Here is a 23772-nt window from a genome sequence, read left to right on the forward strand (position 1 = left end):
CTCAAGTTTCCTTGCTAAAGTCGTAGGCCACAAAAACAATCAGCTAGAAGTAGAAGTTTCAACCCTCATCCTAAAAGCCATAGCATCACAAAACAAAAGAGCCAAATCCCTTAGCTTCAACACCCACGGATGACCAGAAAAGGAGGAGAGAAAAAAAAAAATTCAGAAAGTCACTTCTTAAGCATGCAGACCACTGCAGGAAGACGAAAGGAACAACATTCAAGAAGCCCAAACTCCTTGGTTACCCACGCACACCACACCAGCACCGAGGAAAGAAAGAAACAGAGGATCGTGAAGCTGCAACAGGAACCACAGCGAGGTTCCGCAAACAGAGGAGAAGAGTGACAGTAACGAGAGCAGTCCGACAGTGAGGGAGGAATTCGACGGTGAGGAGAGAAGAGGAGCAAGATGTCGGTGAAGAAGAAGGAGAACGCAAAATGCTCTGTTTTTTCCAACCCAAGAAGATAAAATCTGATCAACAGATAAAATTGACAAAAACTACGAGAAAGAGTACAAAGAAAATTATAAGCAAGGGCACAAGAATATTACAAGAAATGACACAAAAGTTTTCTATAATTTAAATTTAAAATAAAATAAAATCAAACTTTTACTCTGTGGAAAAAAAAATTGTTTCAATAAACTACCACTCTTCACATGCTATAGAATTGTTAACAATTGAATTAAATAAAATATCAATTGAGGGAGAAATTTATTTCATTTAAAATTAAAAATCATTATAATATAATTGAAGGAACAATGTATCTATGCAAACTTCTTTTCAATACTTGCAAACCTGAACATAAATGAAATAATGAAGTCAAGATAAAAGGGGAACTTCGTACATGCGGACCGTTGAAGAATGTCATTCACAAACAAGGATTGACAAAAAATTAATTGTTATTTAAAATAGGAACAATGACTTTTTTTTTTTTTTCAAATCATGACTTGTTATAAGTCCTTTTCTATTAATAACATATTTCAATGTTCTTGTATATAATTATTTTCAGAGGTGACAATTTGTCACCACCAAAAGTATTTTCATAAAAATAATTAAAAAAATTAAAAATAAGTAATGTAATTACTTGTAATGGGGACAAACTATTACTGCCAAAAGCACTTTCACAAAAATAATTAAAATTAAAAATATATATGAACTTACTTAGTGGTGACAAGCTATTGCCGTCAAAAGTATTTTCATAAAAACATAATTAAAAATTTTAAAAAAAATTATGCAATTACTTTAAAAGTATTTTCATAAAAAAATAATTATAAAATTTAAATAATTTCAAAAATTTTAAAAATTTATAAAAATTAATTTACATAATTATTTTTAAAAGAAAAATTTGTTGCCGGTATTTATATATAGAATGATAAATAAATATATATAAGATCAATAATGATTACTTTTAAAAATAATGAACTTGTTAAGCTAGCACTTTAATAATGATTTATTTTAATAATTACATTTAAAAAATTTCTTATGGATTATTTTCTAATAATGATCTTATTAAGTTAGTATACATAATCAAGCTAAGTTATATATAAATTATAAATGAATTATTTTTTATATTTTTTATGAATTATTTAAAAAAAATTTCAAATTATAATCAAACTAAGTTATACATAAATACTTACTTACAGACATATACATAAATGGCATTGAAATGTTAAAGTTGTATAGATGTTATAAAATGCAAATAGCATTGCAAACTACTTGACATATTACACACTTGATGCTTAGCTTAGTAAACATATGTTGTCTACTCTGTCTGCTAAACTCTACTTTTTACTATCACAAGATAATTTAAATAAAACTCTCCATATTTGATAGTTATTTAAAATGAGCAACAAATAAAATAGGTGGAGAATACTTGACAATTTTTAATCATCAAGTAAAATTGGTTGTAATATATGTCACAATGTTGCTTGATCGTTATAAATAATCAAGTATTAAAAAAAATAAACATCAAGTATGGGTGTATTCTATAGTAGTGTTTCTCATCTAGTTCTTGTTCTTCAAATTACTCAAATTGTTTAATTGTTAATGTTAAATTTTTTGGGATTTTTATTGGATGAGAATTGTAAACTTGATTGTTTAATTTATGTTAATATTTGAATTATAGATGAAATTATATATAAACTTATTAAAGTTCATTTATTTTATTGTAAATTTTTGAAAAGTATTCCCTATTATCTTGAGATTGACTCTATTAAAAAGACTTTAATGGAAGTCTAAACTAATCTAGATCGAGTTAAGATAAGATTCTTTCTATTTTGATTATAAAATATCCACTTAGATTTTTAATTTAGATTTTTTTAGCATCTACTTCTAATTTATCACATGTCCACCCATTTCTTATCTCAAAGATAATAAAGAATAATTATTCAAAATGACTATTAACAAAATTTATATGATTAAAATAAATTTTTTATTAAAAGATCTTTTAATATAATTAAAAAATTATAGATAAATTTATTTTTAATAAAATAAGGGGAAGTATTTAACTTGGGAGAAGATAAAAGTTTAATCATTTAATTATTAATTTTTAAGAAAAATATGGAAGAAAAAGTAGAAGATATTTAAGGTAAAATATATATAAATACTTATAAATAATTATATACTTAATTATTTTCATTTAAAAATAAAAATAAAATTTAAAAATTGGTTAAATGTTTATAAGAAAATTATTTAATATTTAAAAATTATTTCATTTTAAGTTCATATTCCTAACAAAAATAATATTTGCTACAACAAAAATATATATTATTAAAATATAATCCATATATATACACACTCATATAAATTATTTTATCATATTCATAAATGAAAATAAAATAAAATATATATTCATATATTTCTAATAATAAATTATTTGATATATGTATATGTAGTTAAATAATTATATTTAATTTTGCATAGAGTAATTGCAGGTGTATTTTAGATCAACTAGCAAAAGAAAGACGTAAGACTTGGGAGGTGGAGGTTAAGGGCTCAAACCCTGGTTTGGGCATATTTCACAATGAATATGTAACATGTCACGTGTAACACCTTGTCCTACTATCTAGACACTTACCAAACCATTATCGAAGAACAAAGGCTACACCCACTTTATTTAATTCAAAGCATAATTTCTTTTTGTGACATCATAATTTAACATATAACCAAATTCTAGAAATCTTAATCTAAGCTAGTTTATGGTGGACTATCGTTCAATAACTAAAAGCAAATAGAATGAAAGAAATATGGTCTAAAAATAACAAAAAGTCCTATAGTTATGGCAAAAAGTAAATATAATCCTGCATGTGCTGCAAGGAGTACAAGAGCCAAAGGCTCACTCCTCTGGTGCCTTCCCTTAATTCTTACTCAGGCCTTCACCTGGAAAATGTTAAAGAAGGGGTGAGCACTAACATCTCAGTAACCAAAGTTAAACCATATATGCACAAACTTCAATCACATAATTATACAATCAATATACAAGTGAGTTCATAAGCATCATTTAGTTATAACATAAGAATTTCATAGGAAATAGCTCATAACATGTTAATATGCAATACCAAAAATCTCCCTTATTACTTCATCCATCCTTATTTCACTGACTAGAACTATAGGCTTATATACGGTTTAACCCGCACATTGGACTAACCAAGCTTCTCTAATGTTGAGATGTATCCAGCCAAAGGTATAGAGCCCAAGCCTAGACTATGGCTTTCCTCCTTAAAAAAACCCAACCAGGAGGTGTCATTGTCTCACATTCCTCCTTTACAAACCCGGCTAGGTAAGTATTGAGGAATGATGCTTTGAAAAAGGCTAACCATTGTGTGCGCAGTGGAGGCAAACCACGTGGTTATTGAATCATATATGTATTAACATCATCACCTCTTCTTCACCCATCCCTCAATGCATGCTGCACATAAACAACAATTACATCGTGTACAAACATGCTTGAAAACGAGTAGACTTATCTCATTCAATCAACTTAATGTACAAGCATGTTTGAAAGAAATTAACCACTCTTAAATAATACATGTCATTTGTATCTATTAATCTACATTTACAAGCATGCTTGAAAAGAAACACCAATAATATATAGCCGAGCTACAAGCATGCTTGACAAGTTTAAGTAACATATAAATTTTTTACAATTAAATTTATGATTATATGCATTCATTATCAAACACACAATTTGCACACATATGAAAAAAACCTCAAGTTACCTGTTCTCCTTGAGCACATGCATCCATATAGCAAAACTAAGCAAGAAGAGCTCTCAGTGAGAGTCTACAAAAATCACATGCATAAAAATATTAATAAAGAATTTAAAGTTACCAAGAATTTCCCTACAGCTATCCTATGGTTACTCTAAAATGACTATAAAACCTTAGTGCTACCCTTGAGGGCCCAGTATTTTCCTTTAAAATTCATATCACTTTATAATTTAATTAATTTATTAATAGTCAAGTTTCATGTCAAAATTCAATTATACACGTTCCTAAACTTACAAGTCTCAAGTGTTAATCTAACTTATTATTGTATAATTACTTATATATAATTTATTATACTACTATTATAAGTATGTAATAATAATATGCTTATATATATGCAACTATAATAAGCATCAGAAGGCTACAAGCGGACAGTGAGATATACGTGTTTTCTTAGGTTATATATATAAGGAAAGAAGATAGGCTTTAGTATATATATATATATATATGCTCTCACGTCCTCTCTCTCATTTGTATATGAAATCATTTAAAACTATCATTTTATTAGGTTATATATATAAAGAGATTGAAAACAGGAGGATTTAGTTCCTGTGCATGGGACCAAAGGATAAGCAAATTGAAAACTATTGTTGTTATTATCTTCTTAGGCATATGAGTAACAAGGTTTGATGCAGACAAATCACTAAGGGAAGAAAAAGAACAGCAACTTTTTCGGGAAAGGGACAATTGTTAACAGCTTTATGGTTGTTCATATAACATATATGAATGTATACCTGAGTGATGCCTCCAGAAGAGAAATCGATTAGGGTATAAAAGAGGAACTAAAAGAGTTACCTGCAGGAGAGCTGTTTGCGGTCGCGTGAAAGGGGTGAGGAAAAATAAATCATCAGAAGGGTAGGGTTTTCACTAGGTTATAATTTTAAACTTATAATAATTTCTTTTATTATTGTTATCATTATTTAAATACATATATACATGAAGAAAATTTTAAAATGATATGATATATAATAGAACTTACAAAATTATCTGACTACTATGATTTCAATTAATTTTTTTAGTTAGTTTCAAACATTTGTTAAATTTACTCACTTTAATTATTGTCCTTATTTATTTTATTATATATATATATACAAATATTTTAACTATTTTAGGCCCAATATTTAATCTTTTGCCCTCTGTAAAGTTGCTAACAACAATCTAGGGCCCAATAAAATCTAGGATGTTACAGCACATGGTGGCGATATGACACAAGTTGTCAAGTAATCTGGCTTGATGTGGTGCACACATGGCAAGGTAATATGGCACATGCTGTGGCAGGTAATGTGGCATAAGGTGTTAATTGACATGGCATGAGAAGACACTAACGTGGCATGAAATGGCTCTTTTTGTCACTACCGAAAGTTGCCGCTAAAGGTTTTTAACAGTGACAACTTTTCACCATCAAATGATCGCTATCAAAAGTCTGATGGCTAATAGCTTTTAATAGCGACCAAGTGTACATTTGCCATCAAAGGTATACTTTTGACGGAGACTATGTTTGTCACTTTCCAAAACTATTAGTAACTAGATTTTTGGTGGTGACTCTTTGGCGGTGAAAAGTCGTCACTAAAAGTCTTTAGCAGTGACTTTTGGACTTTCTCTGCCAAAAGTATTTTTCTTTTGTAGTGTTCACAAGTAAGGACTAATATGAAATGGATTGTTATTAAAATAAAAACATGAACTTTTTTTCTCAAATGAGACTTGTTATTAATCCTTGTTTGAAAATAAGTTTCTCACCAAGTCCTTGAATATGATTCTCCCAATTTCTTACCTACTTTCCAACCACATTTTCATTTGTTTTTGTCATTTAATCTTCATGAAATGACTATTTTATACACCTTTTGGATCATTTGGTTTTTGTTTATACAAGAGGGAAAAATATCACTTGGGTTCAACTTGCAATTTTGAAAAAAATTGTGTAAAAAGTGAAAATATCAAAATTTTTGGGCCAAAATTGTAATTTCCAAAATATTGTAAAAAAGTTGCAAAGTTTAAAAGCGTGTTTAGTTTCTACTTCTTAAAAACAGTTTTTAAAAAAACCCAAAAAGATTAAAAAACTCGTTTGGAGGAATGTTTTTTAATTTTGTTTCTTTCCAAAACTGTTCTCATTTTTTTGTTTTCTGAAATAAAAAAATAGAAACATCTTAAAGTTATTTTTATTTTATTTTTCTTATTTTCAAAATATATTATATTTAATTATTAAAAACTACAGTTACCTTAAATAATAATTATCATAATTCACCATCATTAACCATTGGTAACCATCACTATTGACTGATTTTTTAATTTTTAAAATTATTTTTAAATTAACACAACAAAACAAATTTTCCTTTTGTTTTGTTTTGAAAAATGATTTTAAAAATTATATTGCAAAACAATTTTTTAAAACAAAAAATAATAGAAACTAGACAGGCTAAGATTAAGGCATTTTAGTTCAGTTTTCCTAAGATGAATTTATTTTTAGTTTATTCTTCATAGGTAAGGAATAATTCACACATCACAACAACATAGTACACATGAACTAGCTATAATTAGTTTAATTAAATCCTAGGTTGTTTTCCACTTAAGTCTTTGAAGTGTCTTATTAGGTTGTGAACTAACTAATAGGAACTCCTGGGTACTTTTCTAAGCTATTGTCTTCCACCTCATTCATAATAATTCTTGTCACATTAAATAATTCCTAAATTGTGAGATTGAATAATTATCACTGGAATCAATTGTGCACAATGTATTTTAATAGTGCTACTATTTGTTTTAGGTCATGGAAGAGCTTAAATATATGCTGCACGAAATCCATCAACTGAAGCAAAGAAGAACGATCCTAATATTAAATTTACATGCTCAAATCTGATCCCAAGCAAGGGGCATGAGAAACAATATAATTCCCAATTTTCATTTTCCCTTTCAAATTATTTCACACCTAGTATTCACTAGTATTCTTCCCTTAAGGATACTAGGTAATTTCACACCTTCACCCTTTTTTTTATTGAATGCTGACCTGAAATTGACATTTTGTGCTCATTTTCTGGATATTACATGATGTATAAGATTGGCTAATTCACCTTTATTTCTCCCCTCCAAGACATTTTGAACTATTTTTTTTTACCAACTATTTTCAAAAAATTAAGGAAATAAGTTAAAATCAATAAAAAAGTAAATTGGTTAAAATTATTTAAATGTTAAAGCCAAAAATGTACCTTCATCCTATAATTTTATATCAAGTTTCAATTTAGTTTCTTAATTTTATGAAGTATTTTCTTAGTCTTTGGATGATATATTCTTTTTTTTTCATATTTATTATTCATTTTATTTTTTTTCATGAAAGCAGTATATACAAAAACATCATTAAATTTGTGGTACGGTTTTTATTGAAAGGAAAACAACACATAGATGTAGACAAGTTGGAATTAGTTTCGTTTAATGTACTGTGATTATGAAAGGAAAAATGTAATAAAGCAATAAAATCAAAATTGAAAGAGTACTATTGGGCTTTTGCCCCTTCTTTCTTTAAAAAAAATGAAAGAGAGGAACCATTTTTTGCATAGCCTTTTTTTGTTGTGTTTGCTTTTTTTTTTTTTTTTTTTTTTTGCACTAAAGAACTTTTGCATAACTTTTGGTTCCTCCATCCACGTATCCTAATAACTCCTTCAATATCAGCCCATATCTCCTAAGCCCAATTAATTATTGCCTCACATTTCCAGTCCATATTGCCTTCGCCCATTCCTTTTCCATTAGCATCACACTATATCAATTGTATTTTCAACTGAATTTAAAATATAAAACGCAATTCTTTATCAATTCTATAACGCTTCTTCTATTTTCATCTTGTAGAGCCTTCTTCCTCCTCATCGAGGCCTTTTCTCTCATTTTAGGTTGAGATGTCTTGGTGTTAATTGTTTATATTTATTTTTATTTCATACTAATTATTTAATACTTTATATGTTGGAAAAGGGTAGATAACCTCCAAAAACCTCATAAATCATGACTTTCAATCTCATGAACTAAATTACTTTTCTCTCTTGTGAATATAGTTCACATATCCCCTTTCATGTTTTGATAATCTTATTTTTACTTTTATTTTTTTAACCTATTTATTTTATTTCTTCTATCTTAACTTTTGAGTAGACCTCAATGCCACACTCCGTTTTACACAAAACAACTTATAAATATCCAAAACTCATTGTCAAAACAAAAATTTTTGTTTTGACCGACCACAAATCAAAATAATACAATGATAATGAAAATATGACCCCTCATCAGCATGATAATAGAAGAAATTATTCAACATGTAATATTTCATTTCTTATTCTTTGCATCAACTATTTTTAAGGGACATCATTCAATTTTTCATAGTGATTTGTGTCCTTAATAAGTATTTTTCTTAGGAGTCAGGCTATGTTGACATGATATTACTTGAAGTATAACTAAACCCAACCATGCAATTTTAAAAATTAAATCCAATACTCCAAGATTTAAAAGGAGCATGATCTAGAAAATGAGCTAGTTGGGATGGGGTCTAGCCGTCTAGCAACCCAATCCAAAGAGAACATCTCCGTAACAGGTTGTTGATTCTTTAGAATTCACTAAAATCAGCATTCGTTAAGTGAACACTCAAAATTCACATTGCTATCAACCGTAGTTAAATTTACTATGTACGCAACTTTGTCAGACCAAATAAGTGCATGTATTGAATTTGTTAATTAAATGTATATGTGTATTGACAAATAACAAACCTCATGGAGATTTTGATAAAATTTAATTTAATAACATGGCCATATTATTTATATGACATTTTTGACTTGTGAGTAGACCTCAAAAGTTTGCAAACTCTAATTGACTCCATCTGGCTATTAATTTTTATTTATTGGTATATTGCATACTTAAATTGTGAGTTGTGACTAAATCTTAGAGGCCTATGAGCAGACGACTTTAAGAGAGCTAAAAACGCTATCAAAATTCAAAAGAATTGCTTGTGCTCTGTCTTCAAAAGCTGCTTGAATTTCCACTACTCCCAATTATTATTGCACCACAAAAAGGAATCAAAAAAATTATTGCAACCTGACGTGCACGATGCATCAACAGTAAAAAGAAACATCAAAATTCAAAAGAATTGCTTCCATATCGTTCACAAAAAGGATGGAAAAAAATTATTGCAATATGACATACATGATACATCAACACTAAAAAGAAACAATTATTGCAACATGACAAAGTTGGAAATTTCAAGAATCCTTTGCTCGAAAACAAAATTCAAGTATCCCAAAGTAATATTACATACTCTTCTGCTTGTTGTATACAAATTACTTCTAATTACATTACTAGAATTAGGAAGAGGCAGTTAAATTATGATTGTTGTTTAAAATAAAAGAAATTTTCTAATTTACTCTTATTAAATATTTTATTCTTAAAAATACTCTCTCTCTCTCTCTCTCTCTCATACAACATTATATTTTAATCTACTAAGAAAATTGTGAAAACATAAAATGGGAAAAAAACCTAATAAATGATGATTGACTTTTTCTTTATATACAAAGTAATTAATAATATCATTTAAGTGATAATTATTATGAATGTAAAACTGTAAAAGTAATGTAGTAACAATATGTTGGATTGGCTAAATAATCAAGATGCAAAACAATATTTAATTTTTCTCAGCTAAAGGCTCTCATTCTTTAGCTAGATTTTTATTTTCAAATGCATTGGATACAACTAGTGCGTATTTCACGGAAATGTCCCATAATAAAGGTATATATCCCAAAAGTCTTTAGTCTTTAATTGACTTCTTTTAGGGGACAACAATTAATCTTTCAAAGTAATTGTGTCCTTGCTAAATGTTTTTCCTATGAGTTGGACCATGTTCCCATTTGTAGAAAAATATAGTAATACTAAGACTAATAAGTTTATTATTATAGGCTTATTGAAAATTTGTAAATTTTATTAATAAATTGAGAATTTCAATAATTTCCAATTTTAAATACTTTACATGGATTAACAAAAATAGTCAAAAGTGATTTGTATCCCTATAATGATAATGAATTGTAACTACTTTTCAAGATTACCTTCCAATTAAAATTAACATATATTAATCACCTTTAATTTTTTTCCCTTATATAATATCTCTCTCCAATACAATTTATTAAGGGAATTTTTAAAAAAATGAAAAATTAATATTATTAATTTTTTATTACTATTTTTTTGTTGGTGTTAAGAATGTTAGGACTCTTATTTTTCACTCTCTCCTCCTCTCTTTATAGAGATCAACATGTCCCTTTGAAGTCCAAATTACTTATCAAGTCCTCTTAATGTTCACAAACTTTTTTTGATGCAGCAAATAAATAAGACGCATAACAATAATTATTTCCTCCCACCTACAAAACTCAAATAATGCATTGGATACAACTACCGCGTGCTTTACAGAATTCTCCCTTCCACAAAAACATGTATCCCAAAAGTCTTCAAACTTCAACTGATTATGTCGATCAACTTTTCATTTCTAGGTATATGGCGTACTTAATTTGTAAGTGGGCTTTAAAGTCACACTCTATTTCACACAGCTTATAAATATCTCAAATTTGTGAAATATATCAACTTGACTTGTTAAGTTTCTTTTACAACTTTTCAAAACTAGTTTGATAACAATATTATATTATGCTTTGTATTAACTTAACAATTATGCTTATATAAGCATACCAAAAGATCAGAGTCTTTAATTAGTCATACAGTTTGTTATCTATATTTTTAATCACTGTTCAGTAGTATCTATGTTAGTGCGGGATTTGAAACAAACAGTAATTACCAAAATATACAAAGCATTTAACTACTTCACAGGGATTAATAAACATAGTTAACAGTGATTGTCTCACTACCATGGTAAAGAATTGTAACTACTTTTCAAGATCACCTTTCAATTAAATCAATGTATATTGATCTCTCTCTACAATATAATTTATCAAGGGCATTTATAGAAAAGAAGAATTTAATATTACTAATTTTTATGACTAATTTTTTGTTAGTGTTAAAAATAACGTGTTTCATGGAAATAAGATAATAAAAAATTGCGTAACTTCAGATGCAATTATACTGGTTTCTCCTACTTTATATGTGATTTCTTCTAAAGGAGGGTGAATAGATGTAACTGAAGTATTGTTTTTACATGTCCAATTTTTTGTTCTTATTGAGGTCATGTTTATGGATGGATGATTGTTCTGGCTAAAAGGATTAAATATTTGATTATTGTAAGTATATTTTGCTAACCATATAAAAAAGTCTATATGTGTTCTAAGTTGTATGAGTTCCTTATAATATTCTTGTTTTATTTCCTCTAGTTTTTCTTCATCAAAGGTTTTAAAATACCAATTTCTTTTTTCATTATTTTGTAATGACATAAACATTTTTCTAAGAATATCTTTATTTAATTCAAAACTTTCTTTCCTAATTACCATTAAAGAATGATATTCAGTAGAGGGTTTAAATTCTCTTTCTATTTGTGATCGAGTTTCAAATTCAATGTTTTCTTCTGGGTTGTCAGGAAATTCTCTAGCTTTCGAAGGTTCGGCTGTAAAAATAGGTCTAGGAATATTTGGTGTAAAATCTACTCCTTGCAACTTATAGTTTATACTAGAATTATCTAAAGACGTTCTGGGTATACTTATGGGAATGTTTTCTTTTATTCTTAAAGAGGTAGATTTGTTTAATATTTCATAGATAACATCTCCTTCAGATGTAGTAATTATTTCCTTTAATTTTCCTTGTTCTAAAGGGGCTGGTTTGGTGAGTTTCAGAAATATCCATTTATCTGGAATTTGTATTTCATTATGTTTTATTTTCTTAGGTATAATTACCAAAGTTTTAAAAGGGTCTCCTATTTCTATTAACATAGTTTATCCTTTTGGGCTTTCTTTTTTAGCTTTAAAGTTTTGGTGAGTTTTTTGTATTTTAAACATAATCCTATACTGTACCACCATATAAGTGGTACCTTTGGCCCAAGTTCCTTTACTTCCTATTTCCATAACTAATGCTTCTCTACAATTATTATCTTTTAATCTAGTAACATAATTTGAAAAACAATCAAAATATATTGGTCCTTCGAATAAATTTGACTGTATAATTCCTACAATTGATTTTTGAAAATCCTTTTCTTGTCTTCTATCCCTTAAACAGATAAATATAGGTTCATCTAAACCTAATCGAAAATTAGGTTTAACTGCAACCTGTATCATTCCTATATGCATCTAATTATATTTTTCTTTAAATTTCCTAATAGTTTCTTCAGGGATCATGTAGATATATTTTCTTTCTCTATTAATTCCTATTTCTTTTTCTACTGTTTGTGTGACATATGAGAAATCAAAACTAGTAACCTTATAAACTTCTTTTTCTTTAAAAGTCGGCATTTACCAGTTAGTTAATAATTCCTGCATTATTTTTGTAGTTATTTCTGACTCTCCCGAAATTTGATTATTTCTTATTTCTTCTATTTCTTCTGACTCTTCAAGTTCATTTATTTCTTTATTAGACTTAAGACTAAGACTCTTAACACTTAATTTATCTTCCTTACTAGAATCAGATCCAATTATCCTTTTAAACCAATCCATTAATTTGTTTTAACTATTTCTAATCCTACTATTTTTTACCTTTTTAGGTTTGACGAGAACACCATTGCCCAATCCAATGGACTTACACTCACTACCGGGTACAGGCTCTCAGGCTTGCCAACGTTTCCACCAGAAAAGAAAGAAAACAGTATAACTAAAACAGTTTAAACAAACAAATAGACAAATAAAATAGAACAATGGCTCTGATACCAAAAGGGCTGTGCGGCCTAAAAAAATTGATACAGCAAATAATATTTCAATCATAAAGTAAAACAGAGCATTAACAAAATATATATAAAAAAATTTAATATTATTAAACAGAAGGGTACAGCGGGTATGCTTATAATGAAATGAAGGAAGGAATGCAAGAGTACAAGTGAAGGAGGACTATTTAGAAGACAAGAAAGAAGAGAAAAGAAAAGCACACACAGAAGAACCTGATGCTTCTAAACTGATAGAAGCAAAATTTATAGAGATATTCTGTCCTTTAGTTTATCTAAACCTCAGGTTATTTACAATGGTTAGGGTTTGGTTACTAAACCTTACCCGTGACTTCTCTACTTTGTCAGACCATAATTGCTTCAACTTTTTTCTTTCTTTTTTCTGTTTCCATTTTTTTCTTTTGTCTTCATGCAGCAAATTTCTTCAATCTTGTTTCCACTTTAGCTTTCTTGTGATGGCCTGTCGGATCAACTTATTCATGATTCTTTTTTGCTTTCTTCTTTTGGCACAGCATGGCATTGATTGCTATTTCTTTTTGTGAACCACCAGTTGAAAGTCTTCAAAATCGGCTCCATAAATGTCTCGTTCGATATTTGTCTCTTCCTCTGTGTCGATCTATTGAGTAGATGACCCTACATCTTCTAACGCTACTTGAGAGGCTACTTCATTGATTAAGGAGGCCTATTCTTCTCTCATTTTTGCTATTGCCAATTGTGTCATTAACTTATTCTTTTTTGCTTGAAAGGATGTTGACTCTTCAGCCTTTTGCTTTACTTCTTGCATAACTTTTTTCAATAATCCTTGGATTTTTCTTATGACTGCTTCTTTTCCCGCAAAATTTTGAATATATTTATCTCACCATTTTACCTTAAATGTTCTTACAAGGTAAAATATGGAAGGACAAGATTGTCTTTGATCCATTACAGAAAAGCACCAACTCATAATCCATGGCACTCTCATATAATAGAAAAACCAAAAGGGTTTTTCTGTTTCCTTGAGATTTGAATTTTCTCTGAAATGATTATATCCTTCTTCAACAGTTTTAGGTAATATTTTCTTAACTGGTCCAAAAATATGGAACCATTCAAGGAACCATTTTGGAAAAGTGTTTGGACACTTCTGGTCGAACCAGAAAAACTAGGAGTGATTATAATTCTTATAGTATAAAACATTGAACTAGGCTTCTTTATAATCAAAATTGTTATAAACTTGATCCTTATAATTTTTAGAAAAATTTTTTGCTGTATATGGAGAATAGCCTCAAGTGATGGGAGTAAGGACTTGTAATATTTTTATATGACTATATGGATTTCCTTCAGACTCTTTATGTGTTATACTTATAGAATTTGTGGCTACTAGAATATACTCATAATATATTCTGTCTTTTTTCAGGTTTTGGGGAATGAAATTCCAATTTCCTTCAATTGGATGAGGGGAAAAAATGGCTTGAATTGTATCGGCTATGTTTTGCTTTCTAAATTCGGGTTCAATAGGGCATACATTCATTATGAACTCTTTTGGGACATATTGGTTGAATTCTATTTTCTTTGAAGAAGGGCTTACTTTTAAGCTTACAGCTTGATCATATGTCTGTGGTTTAGAAGATTTGGCTGATACATAATCTCCTATTTTCATTGGTCTCTCTGGCTTTTGAGGAGTGTTTGGCTGTATTGTAGCTTTACCCTTTCCTTTATCCTTCTTACTCATCTTTTAATTTCCCCTGTAAAAATTCTCTGGTTAAAAAATCGGGTAAAGAATTTTCATTTCCTTTAATAAATTGTATTTCGAAATCAAAGCAAGATAAAATAGCTTGCCATCTGGCAAAAATCTATTTTGACACAAGATTTTTGATATCTTTTTGTAAAACATCTTTAGCCGCTTTACAATCAACTTTTATAAAAAAATTTTGATTTATTAAATCTTCTTGAAATTTTGAAACACATAAAACAATTGATAAGATTTCTTTCTTTATAGTGGAATATCGATGTTGAGCCTTTGTCCATACTCCAGAATGAAATCTCACTATTTTCTCTTTTTCTTCTTCTAATTGTTTTAAGATTCCTCCATATCCTATTTCTGACGCATCAGTTTCTACTATCTTAAAAGCTAAAGGGTTCGCTATTCCTAAACAAGGTAAACTTTTGACTTGAACTTTTATTTGTTGTACTATTTTTGTCATTTTATCTGACCAATCTGGGGGGTTTTTTTGTAATCTCTTAAAGAGTGGGGCAATAATTGTCCTTATTTGTGGCAAGAAATCATATTCCTTGGTTGCAAATATGCTATAATAAAACACTTTATTGGAGAACCCACAGGAATACAAAAAAATATTTAACTAAATTAATGAATCTGCGATGTCCAACCCTTGCAGATTTTAGATGGTATAAAGATAATTTTATACCCAAACTTTTTCAAAGACAAGATGCTAATTCAGAAATTTGGAAAGAAAAATTTATTTTTGGATTACCAAAGCTCTTTGCTGAAAAAGTAAAAAATAAAATAAAACAAAGACAAGGATTAGGAGCCATAGATTATAATGCCTTAACATATGGGGAAATAATACAAATTATTAATATTACAGGATTAAAATTATGTAATGATATAAAAATGCAAAAGAAAATTCATAATGAAACTAAACAAGGAAAGCTAGAACTAGGAGATTTTTGTGAACAATATGGTTTTGAAAAAATTTAAGCTCCTTCAATAAGAAAAGGAAAAAAGTATTATAAATCCTTAGATAAACCTTTTTATCACAAAAATAGAAAGAACAAATATAAATATTTTCCAAAAAATAAAAAATATAAATCCTATAAGAAAAATAATAAAACCCAAATTAAAAAATAAAGATATTGTTTGTTATAAATGTGAAAGATTTGGACATTATGCGTCCAAATGTAAAATGGAAAAGAAAATTAGAGAACTACAAATTAGTGAAGAAAATAAACAAAACTTGCTTAGGATAATGTTAGAAAATAATTCTTCTGAATCTAATTCAGAAATTTCTGAAGAAGAAGAAGAAGAAGATGAAGAACTAGAAAATTTTTTTAATGTTAATATTAATTCTTCCTCTTCAGAATATTCTTCTGAAGAAGAATGTCAAGGTAAAGAAATTTGTAATTGTTCAAAAAAATTACAAATAAATACCTTAGACAAAGAAAACTTAAAATTTTTAATTGAATAATGATAAAATTCAGGATGAAAATATAAAAAACCAATATTTACTAAAAATAAAAGATATTATTGATAGGGAAGATAAAAACAATCTAGATTATACCTCTGAACCTCTTATTATAAATAAGATAATAAAAAGATTTGATAACTCTTCCAATAAAACAGTAGGAATAAAAGAATTACAAGAAGAAATTAGAAATATTAAGCAAGAAATAAGAGAATTAAAAAATAATGAGACACAAAGAGACATTGAAATATTACAAATAAAAGCTTTAATTGGAAATCCTGATATAGAGAAAAATAATGAAGATATTAATGAAATTTCAACAGAATTAATCAAGATAGATATATTATTATAATATCTCAAATAACTTATAGAAAATGGTATTGCCAAGTTAATTTGGTAATTAATCAAGAATTTACTAAAACCATTGTAGTTTTAGTAGAGTCTGGTGCAAATATGAATTGTATTCAAAAAGGATTAATTTCTACTAAATATTATGAGAAAACTTATGAAAAAATTGGAACAGCTAGTAACTCTCGTCTTGATATAAAATATAAATTAACAAATGCTCATATTTGCAACCAAGGAATATGTTTTAAAAATATTTTTATGTTAATAAAAACTTTGAATGAACCTGCTATTTTAGGAACTCCTTTTTTAGAGCAATTTATACCTTTTAAAGTTGGAATAGAAGGTATAATTACCAAAATAGCTGGAAAGAAAATAATTTAACTGGATAAGTCCTCAAGTTAGTAAAGAAATTAAAATGTTAAAACAAGAGTCTATATTTAGGATTAATATTATTAAAAGAAAACAAAATCAAATAAATTTTATTAATAAAGAAATTCATTATAAGAGGATAGAAGAACAAATAACCACAGAAATAAGTAACCAAGAAGATTGTCAAGACAAATTCCTACTAAAGCTTTATAAATTTGACTGTAGCAATTACAAATTACACAACCATTATTTTCTTATAACTTTCAATTATACATAACATTCAAAAGGAAAATGCAAGGAAAATGAAAAATAAAAGGCAAGAGAGAAGCATCAAAATCCAAGTAGTCCTTTCCATTATCCCTGTCAAATATATCATTATAGTGAAAAAATAATGCAGATATTACAAATCATCAAAATTAAACATTTCTAAAAGTTTATTGTCACCTGTATGTAATAAAATCCTTTAAAATATAATCCTTAAAAGGATTTGTAGTTACCTTTTGCATTTGGAAAAAGTTTCCATAATATAACTGATTTAAAATTTTATTTCACCATTACGTAAGTCTGTGTCTCGTCAAAATATGTGCGTGTAAACAAAATGATCTCATTTCAAATTTATTTATATCCAATAGATTAGGAAGAAAAACAAACACCCATTCACCCCAACAGCCCAATCACATCCATATATGTATAGGGACATATATGTAATAGCACCAAAGTATAATTCTTCATATCATATATGTCATTTAATCCATAACCACTTTAGAATTAAATGATCTAATATTTTAATCCAGAGCTAATTCACATTTTATTCATAACCACTTTGGGAAAAACACACATATGTACACAAGTGCATACCTGTAAATGAGTTGTTGTCCAAATATATTGAATATATTCAATGTCCAAATATACCTGTAAATGAGGCAGTATAGAATAAGCACTACGTGTATAGATTAATGTGAGGGATACATTAAAAGTATGCATAATAATAGACAGTGAAAGCTTTTTAACAGAAGCTCCCACAATGCTTTTTAATAGGTAGCATAGACTAATCTTTCCCAAGTAAGTAAAAGCAGATCATACCAAATTAACTTGCTCTCTAGGCACGTAAGAACTAGAATTTGAACCCTTGATCATTTTATTTATTAGATAATTTATTATCATACGTACATACTATTTCAACATAATTTAATCAACATTAGTAATCTTATTTTAAATAAATGAATGTACGAAAATGGTAAATTTGGACCCTTCTAAGTTCTAACATGTTATGATCTCTAAAACGACAAGAACGGCACCCGCCCACCACCATCCACCAAGTGCCGTCATTGCAATCACTTGCTGGATTCTTTCTTCTCCTTCTTCTTCTCCCTCCTGAATAATTAATGACGTGTAATTTTTTATATATTTGCATATTAAAAAAGAAAGAAAGAAAGAAAATTCCCATTTGATAAAAGGAAAGATAGAAGCATCAAAACCAATGAGTCAATCTTTTCTATAATATTCTGTATAAGATATTAAGATTAGATCATTATAGAGAAAACAAATAATCAAAATTAACCAATCTTAGAGGCTTGTCACCTATATGCTGCAAAATCTTTTCAAATATATAATCTTTTAAAGATATCCAGTTAGTTAGTTGCACTGGGAATGTTTTTCACCAATTGATTCAATATTTTGTTTCACTATCAAAATTTTGTACTGGGAAATTGTGCCCCCACCATTGCATGAGTGTGTGTCATGAAAAATAAAAAACATTATATGACATACAAAATGAATGAAACGATGAAAAGCAAAATATCATTTGAAATTTATTTTAGAGGAGATGAATAGCGGATAAACCAATAAACACGTTACAAATATGTTTGTTGATCCACGATATTATTTAGGTACTAACGACTTGACATAATCAACACTTATTTAATTCATAATTGACTTTGGAATTCAATAACATAATCTAGAAATAAAAGATTTGTAAGAAAATAATAATAAATAATAAAATTAATATATAATTTAGAATATAAAAAAAAAACATATCTGTGCCTTGTAAGGCTTAATCATTTTGACAAGCACTTCAAGAAAGTTTAAATGACAGAATAATATACATTTTTTAAAGATAAAATCAACCATTACATGAATGTATAGTATGAATGAGATGATGAAAAATAAATTCTTTTTTACATTGAATTTATTGGAGAAAAATATTAGAAAAAAATTAACTCACACAACTACGTACCTATAAATGAGTTGGACATCAAATATAATTCTTTCCAAGATGAGTAGTTACATATTAATTTTCGAATATAATGCATCCCTCAAAATAATTATCATAAAAAAGACTTCTAGCAAAGGGAGTTGAAGGCACATTTCTTTTGACAAAGTACCATTTAAATGATTCCTTCCAATGTTAAGAACTCTCAAAGAAGGCAAACAAGGCTATACTTTTTGAATGAAAATATCTTCAATTGAAACTTTTGGAGGAACTATAGAATAAGCACTATGTTCGTCACCCACGCAAAGCTGTAAAAATAATACACAAAATTCCCTTGAAAGCATACAATTAAGGAAGGGGTGAATTAACCATAACTTGTCGCTATATCTATTTTTATTGAAGAAATTTTGAAGAAAGTTAATAGGATTTCACTTATATTTTACATTAAATTGAGCATGTAATTAGAAGCTCTTACAATGCTCTTTAACACTAAACAGGTATAGGTGTTTTAGAAAGAATAAAAATTGTGAGCTTGTAGAAGAAATGCTGCAGAAAGATGATAGAATTTCACTTATTTTTTTTTTACATTAAAGTGAGCTTGTATGGTTAGCAGCTCTCACAATGTTTTTTAAACAATGTTATAATTACTTTCAAAAATTGATGTGCCTTTAGATCCGTTTGGATTAATAATTATAGCAGAAAATAATTATCATATACAGTTCTCAGACAAATATGATTTAAATGGGAAAAAAGCACAACTCTGAACTAATATGTTTGTAATTAATGGGTTTAATGATTATATTTTTGTCTATTTAATTTGTCTACTATAAGTTTTAAAAAATAAAATAAACTAAAGAGATAACATATACAGTTCTTGGGAAAATATGAAATAAATGTTTAATAATTATAGATGGACTTGAACTGTGAGGCAAGGAATAATGAACCAGAATATGTGATAATTGGGCTTTGGTTAGAAGATTTACTTTCAAACAATTTAATTTTTTTTAAAATTTTTACACTAATTATTGATTTAAGATTAGCAGTAATTAGTAATGTCAATCTTGTTATGATATAATTGGAATTATGTTTATTAAATTTATATTATTTCTCACATAAAGCAATATATGTAAATAATACTATCATCATTTTTTATTCTACTGTTTATATGGGATTTTTTCTTTTTTAAATTAAATATTTTTTATTGATACAAAATAAAATTTTTTGTAGCAATACAAATGACAAAGTACATACTTATTTAAAATGCATTTGACAACATGAAAAGCTTTTTTGAGTATATTGGTAAAAACTTGTATATTGGAAACAAAAATTCACAACTCATCCATGTATTTAGGCATATCATGGATATAATTGAAGTTAATGCCTTCCAAGTTGTTTTCTATATTTGTAAAACAACAAAAGCATGCGCGCACACATACACACAAAAGAAATGCTGGGAAAATGAAAAAGAAAAGGCAAGAGAGAGGCATCAAAATCCAAGTGGTCCTTTCTATTATCCCTATCCAATTATATAGGTATAGTGAATATAGATAATGCAGATATTACAAATCATCTAGATTAAACATTCCTAAAAACTTGTCACTCGTACGTAATAAAAACCTTTAAAATATAATCCTTTTAAAGATGTGTAGTTACTTTTGCATTTGGAAAAGTTATCACAAATATAACTGATTTAAAATTATATTTCATCATTGCATGCGTATGTGTCATCAAAATATATGTGTGTGTAAACAAAATGATCTCATTTCAAATTCATTTCTATTCGACAGGTTAGAAAGAAAAATAAAAACGATTCACCCCAATAGCACAACCCCATACATGTACGTATAGAGACATATATGTAATAGCACCAAGGTATAATTTTTTATATCCTATATATCATTTTATCCATAATCACTTTGGGATTAAATAATCTAATATTCTAATCCAGAGTTAATTGACATTTTATTCATATAATAACTTTGGGAAAAACACACATGTGTATATAAGTGCATACTTGTAAATGAGTTGGCACTCAAATATAATTCTTTCAAAGATGTACAATTACTTATCGAATTTGGAATTCTTCCCTCTAATTGATTTTCATCAGCATCCAAGATTTCCAGCAAGGGGAGTTGATGACACATTTCTTTAGACAAATTGCCATTTAAATGATTCCTTCCAAGTTTAACCTTTCTCAAAGAAGGTATGTTCCATAGAAATGAAGGAATTTCACCTAAAAAATGAAAAAAAAATTAATTTATTTGATGGTTTAAACAAACTAGCTTTTACTTCAAGAATGAAAATATCTTCAGCTTAAATTGTTGGGCAGTATAGAATAAGCACTACATTTTACCCACAAAAAAAAAAAAAAATCAAAATAATAAGCCCTACATTTTTAGATTCAAGTGAGGGGTACATTAAAGCGTGCATAAAACCAAGGTAGCGGTGCATTAAAGTGAGCATTCAATTAGAAGCTCTCACAATATGCTTTTTAACACTAAATAGATATAGGTATCATAAAAACAATAAAAAATGATATATAATAGTAGAACTAAACATGGGAGATTTATCAAATCTATTAATTGACAGCATGAAATCTTTTAAGAGTTCAAAGAATATAAAGTAACTATACTGTAGAAAGAGAATAAACATATATATTTGTTATGAGAATGGGATGTATCATCAAAATTACTTTGCCACAATACTCTTAGATAGAGAGAGTGCCACGAGATAATATATACTCAAGACATTCATATTTTTCACAACATAATTTTAAAAAGCCACAACCCACAATTGGGAAGACCAATAACCATAGAATAAATTTGTTGTCAATTTGTCTCGTACTGTGTGTGAATTTTTATGTGTGATTCATTGAGAAATATGGATGGATTTGTATGTTTTAAAACTAATAATAAAACTTTCCATGAAAAAGATAATGTACGTGGGAAACGAAAAATGAAAGGCAATTTATAAACACAGAAATTCTATCAAAGTAAGATAATCTTATTGTTGAACTGAACTATTAAATAGAGAGGTCAGTATAGAGCTTGAAAGTTGATTATTTGACAGATAGATTATCTGTATATTGCTGTGGAAGATCACCAATCTCATTTGGAATGCCTCCGTCAAATATCAAAACATGAATAATATGTCAATATATCTAAAGTATATGGAAGAATTTTCCAAAGTATGCATTTTGTTTATTCAAGTTTGCAGTGTTCTTTTACAATCAAGATAATCCATTCTTTTACCTCAGTTTGTCTTACATATTAGAATAGATATTCATTTTCAAGAACCGATGGCCGTGTAGATCAGTTATTAAGACTAATATATTCCTTATTCCTGTGCTGGCTCTTATTTGAATGCATTGTATTAAAGGAACAAATCCGATGCTCCAATCACATGTACATACGTAATTTATTGAAAAAGTACAATTCATAATTTTTTAAGAAAAGGAGAACTGATCAAAACATGTATAACAATAAAAAAAGAACATATAATAGTCGAGACAAATTAACCAAGATCCTTCCACATGATCCTTGGGGGAATATATCATGCTAACCAAATAGAACAATTTAGAGCAAAAATAAACATAGGGATAAAAAATAATTCAAAACATACCTGACAAAGTGTTATAAGACAAACGTAATAACTCAATTGAAGATAAGTTGGAAATCATTTGAGGAATGCTTCCTGAAAGTTTGTTTCTTGAAAGTCGTAACATTTTCAAGTGTTCAAGTCTTCCTACCTCAATAGGAGTACTTCCTTCAATTAAGTTAGAATTCAAATCTAATGTCTCCAACCTTGATAGATTGAATAGAGATAGTGGAATAAATCCATCAAAGCTGTTATTTTGAAGATTTAAGTGCTCGAGTGTAGATAGATCTCCTATCCATGCTGGAACTTGTCCATGAAAGCCATTGTAGCCCAAGTTCAATAGTTTCAATCGACTCAATTGAACTAACTCTCGTGGTATTTGACCATAAAAATTGTTGCTACTGAGATCAAGTTCAACTAGAAATGAAAGATTTCCGAGTTGTGAAGATATGGTGCCTTTAAGATCCATGCCACCAAGATTCAAGGAATGGACCCTTCTATGGCGTGTATTGCAGGTAACACCAACCCAATTACATGGAGAAGAAGAAATAGACCATATAGATAAGGAATCATGTGGATCTGAAGTGATAAAAGATTTAAGGCCAAGAAGTGCAGATTTATCAATAGTGATGTTTGCATCAGTCCAAGCTAAGGAGGACAAGAAGGAATGGAGTGAGAACATAAGGAAAAGAAAGGAAAGAGATTTTCCCATGTTTAGCATATCAGACTTGTCCAAAATTGCAAGTTGTGTATCTAGGAAAACACACATCATTTTATACTTCTCCAAGTCCAAAGCAAGTCAAGGCATGCAAACACAAAAACAAATGGAAAATTAAAAGAACATCTCTCCGGATGAGATTAGGAAATTCAACTAAATTATTAATTATAATTAGTGCGTTTGGTAAATAATATCTGTTTTCTGAAGATATTGTTTTAACCTTCTCTCGTTTAATTTTACCACATGGATATTATAGCTATCAAGAGTCTTC

General features: G+C 28.2%; 1 protein-coding gene across 1 annotated transcript; it reads right to left on the reverse strand.

Annotated features, from left to right (window-relative positions):
* Positions 1-241: 241 nt before the first annotated feature.
* On the reverse strand, positions 242-23252 carry LOC129286425 (LRR receptor-like serine/threonine-protein kinase SIK1). Its single transcript, XM_054922386.1, has 2 exons — positions 22808-23252; positions 242-471 (listed from the first exon to the last, which is right to left on the reverse strand). Exons 1-2 carry the CDS (start codon positions 23250-23252, stop codon positions 242-244), a joined length of 675 nt encoding a protein of 224 aa, XP_054778361.1.
* Between the last annotated feature and the right edge of the window lie 520 nt (positions 23253-23772).

This window comes from Prosopis cineraria, unplaced genomic scaffold (genome assembly GCF_029017545.1).
Source record: "Prosopis cineraria cultivar Desert tree isolate PC_DT_omini unplaced genomic scaffold, ASM2901754v1 PC11, whole genome shotgun sequence".
In the NCBI taxonomy this organism is placed as follows: Eukaryota; Viridiplantae; Streptophyta; class Magnoliopsida; order Fabales; family Fabaceae; genus Prosopis; species Prosopis cineraria.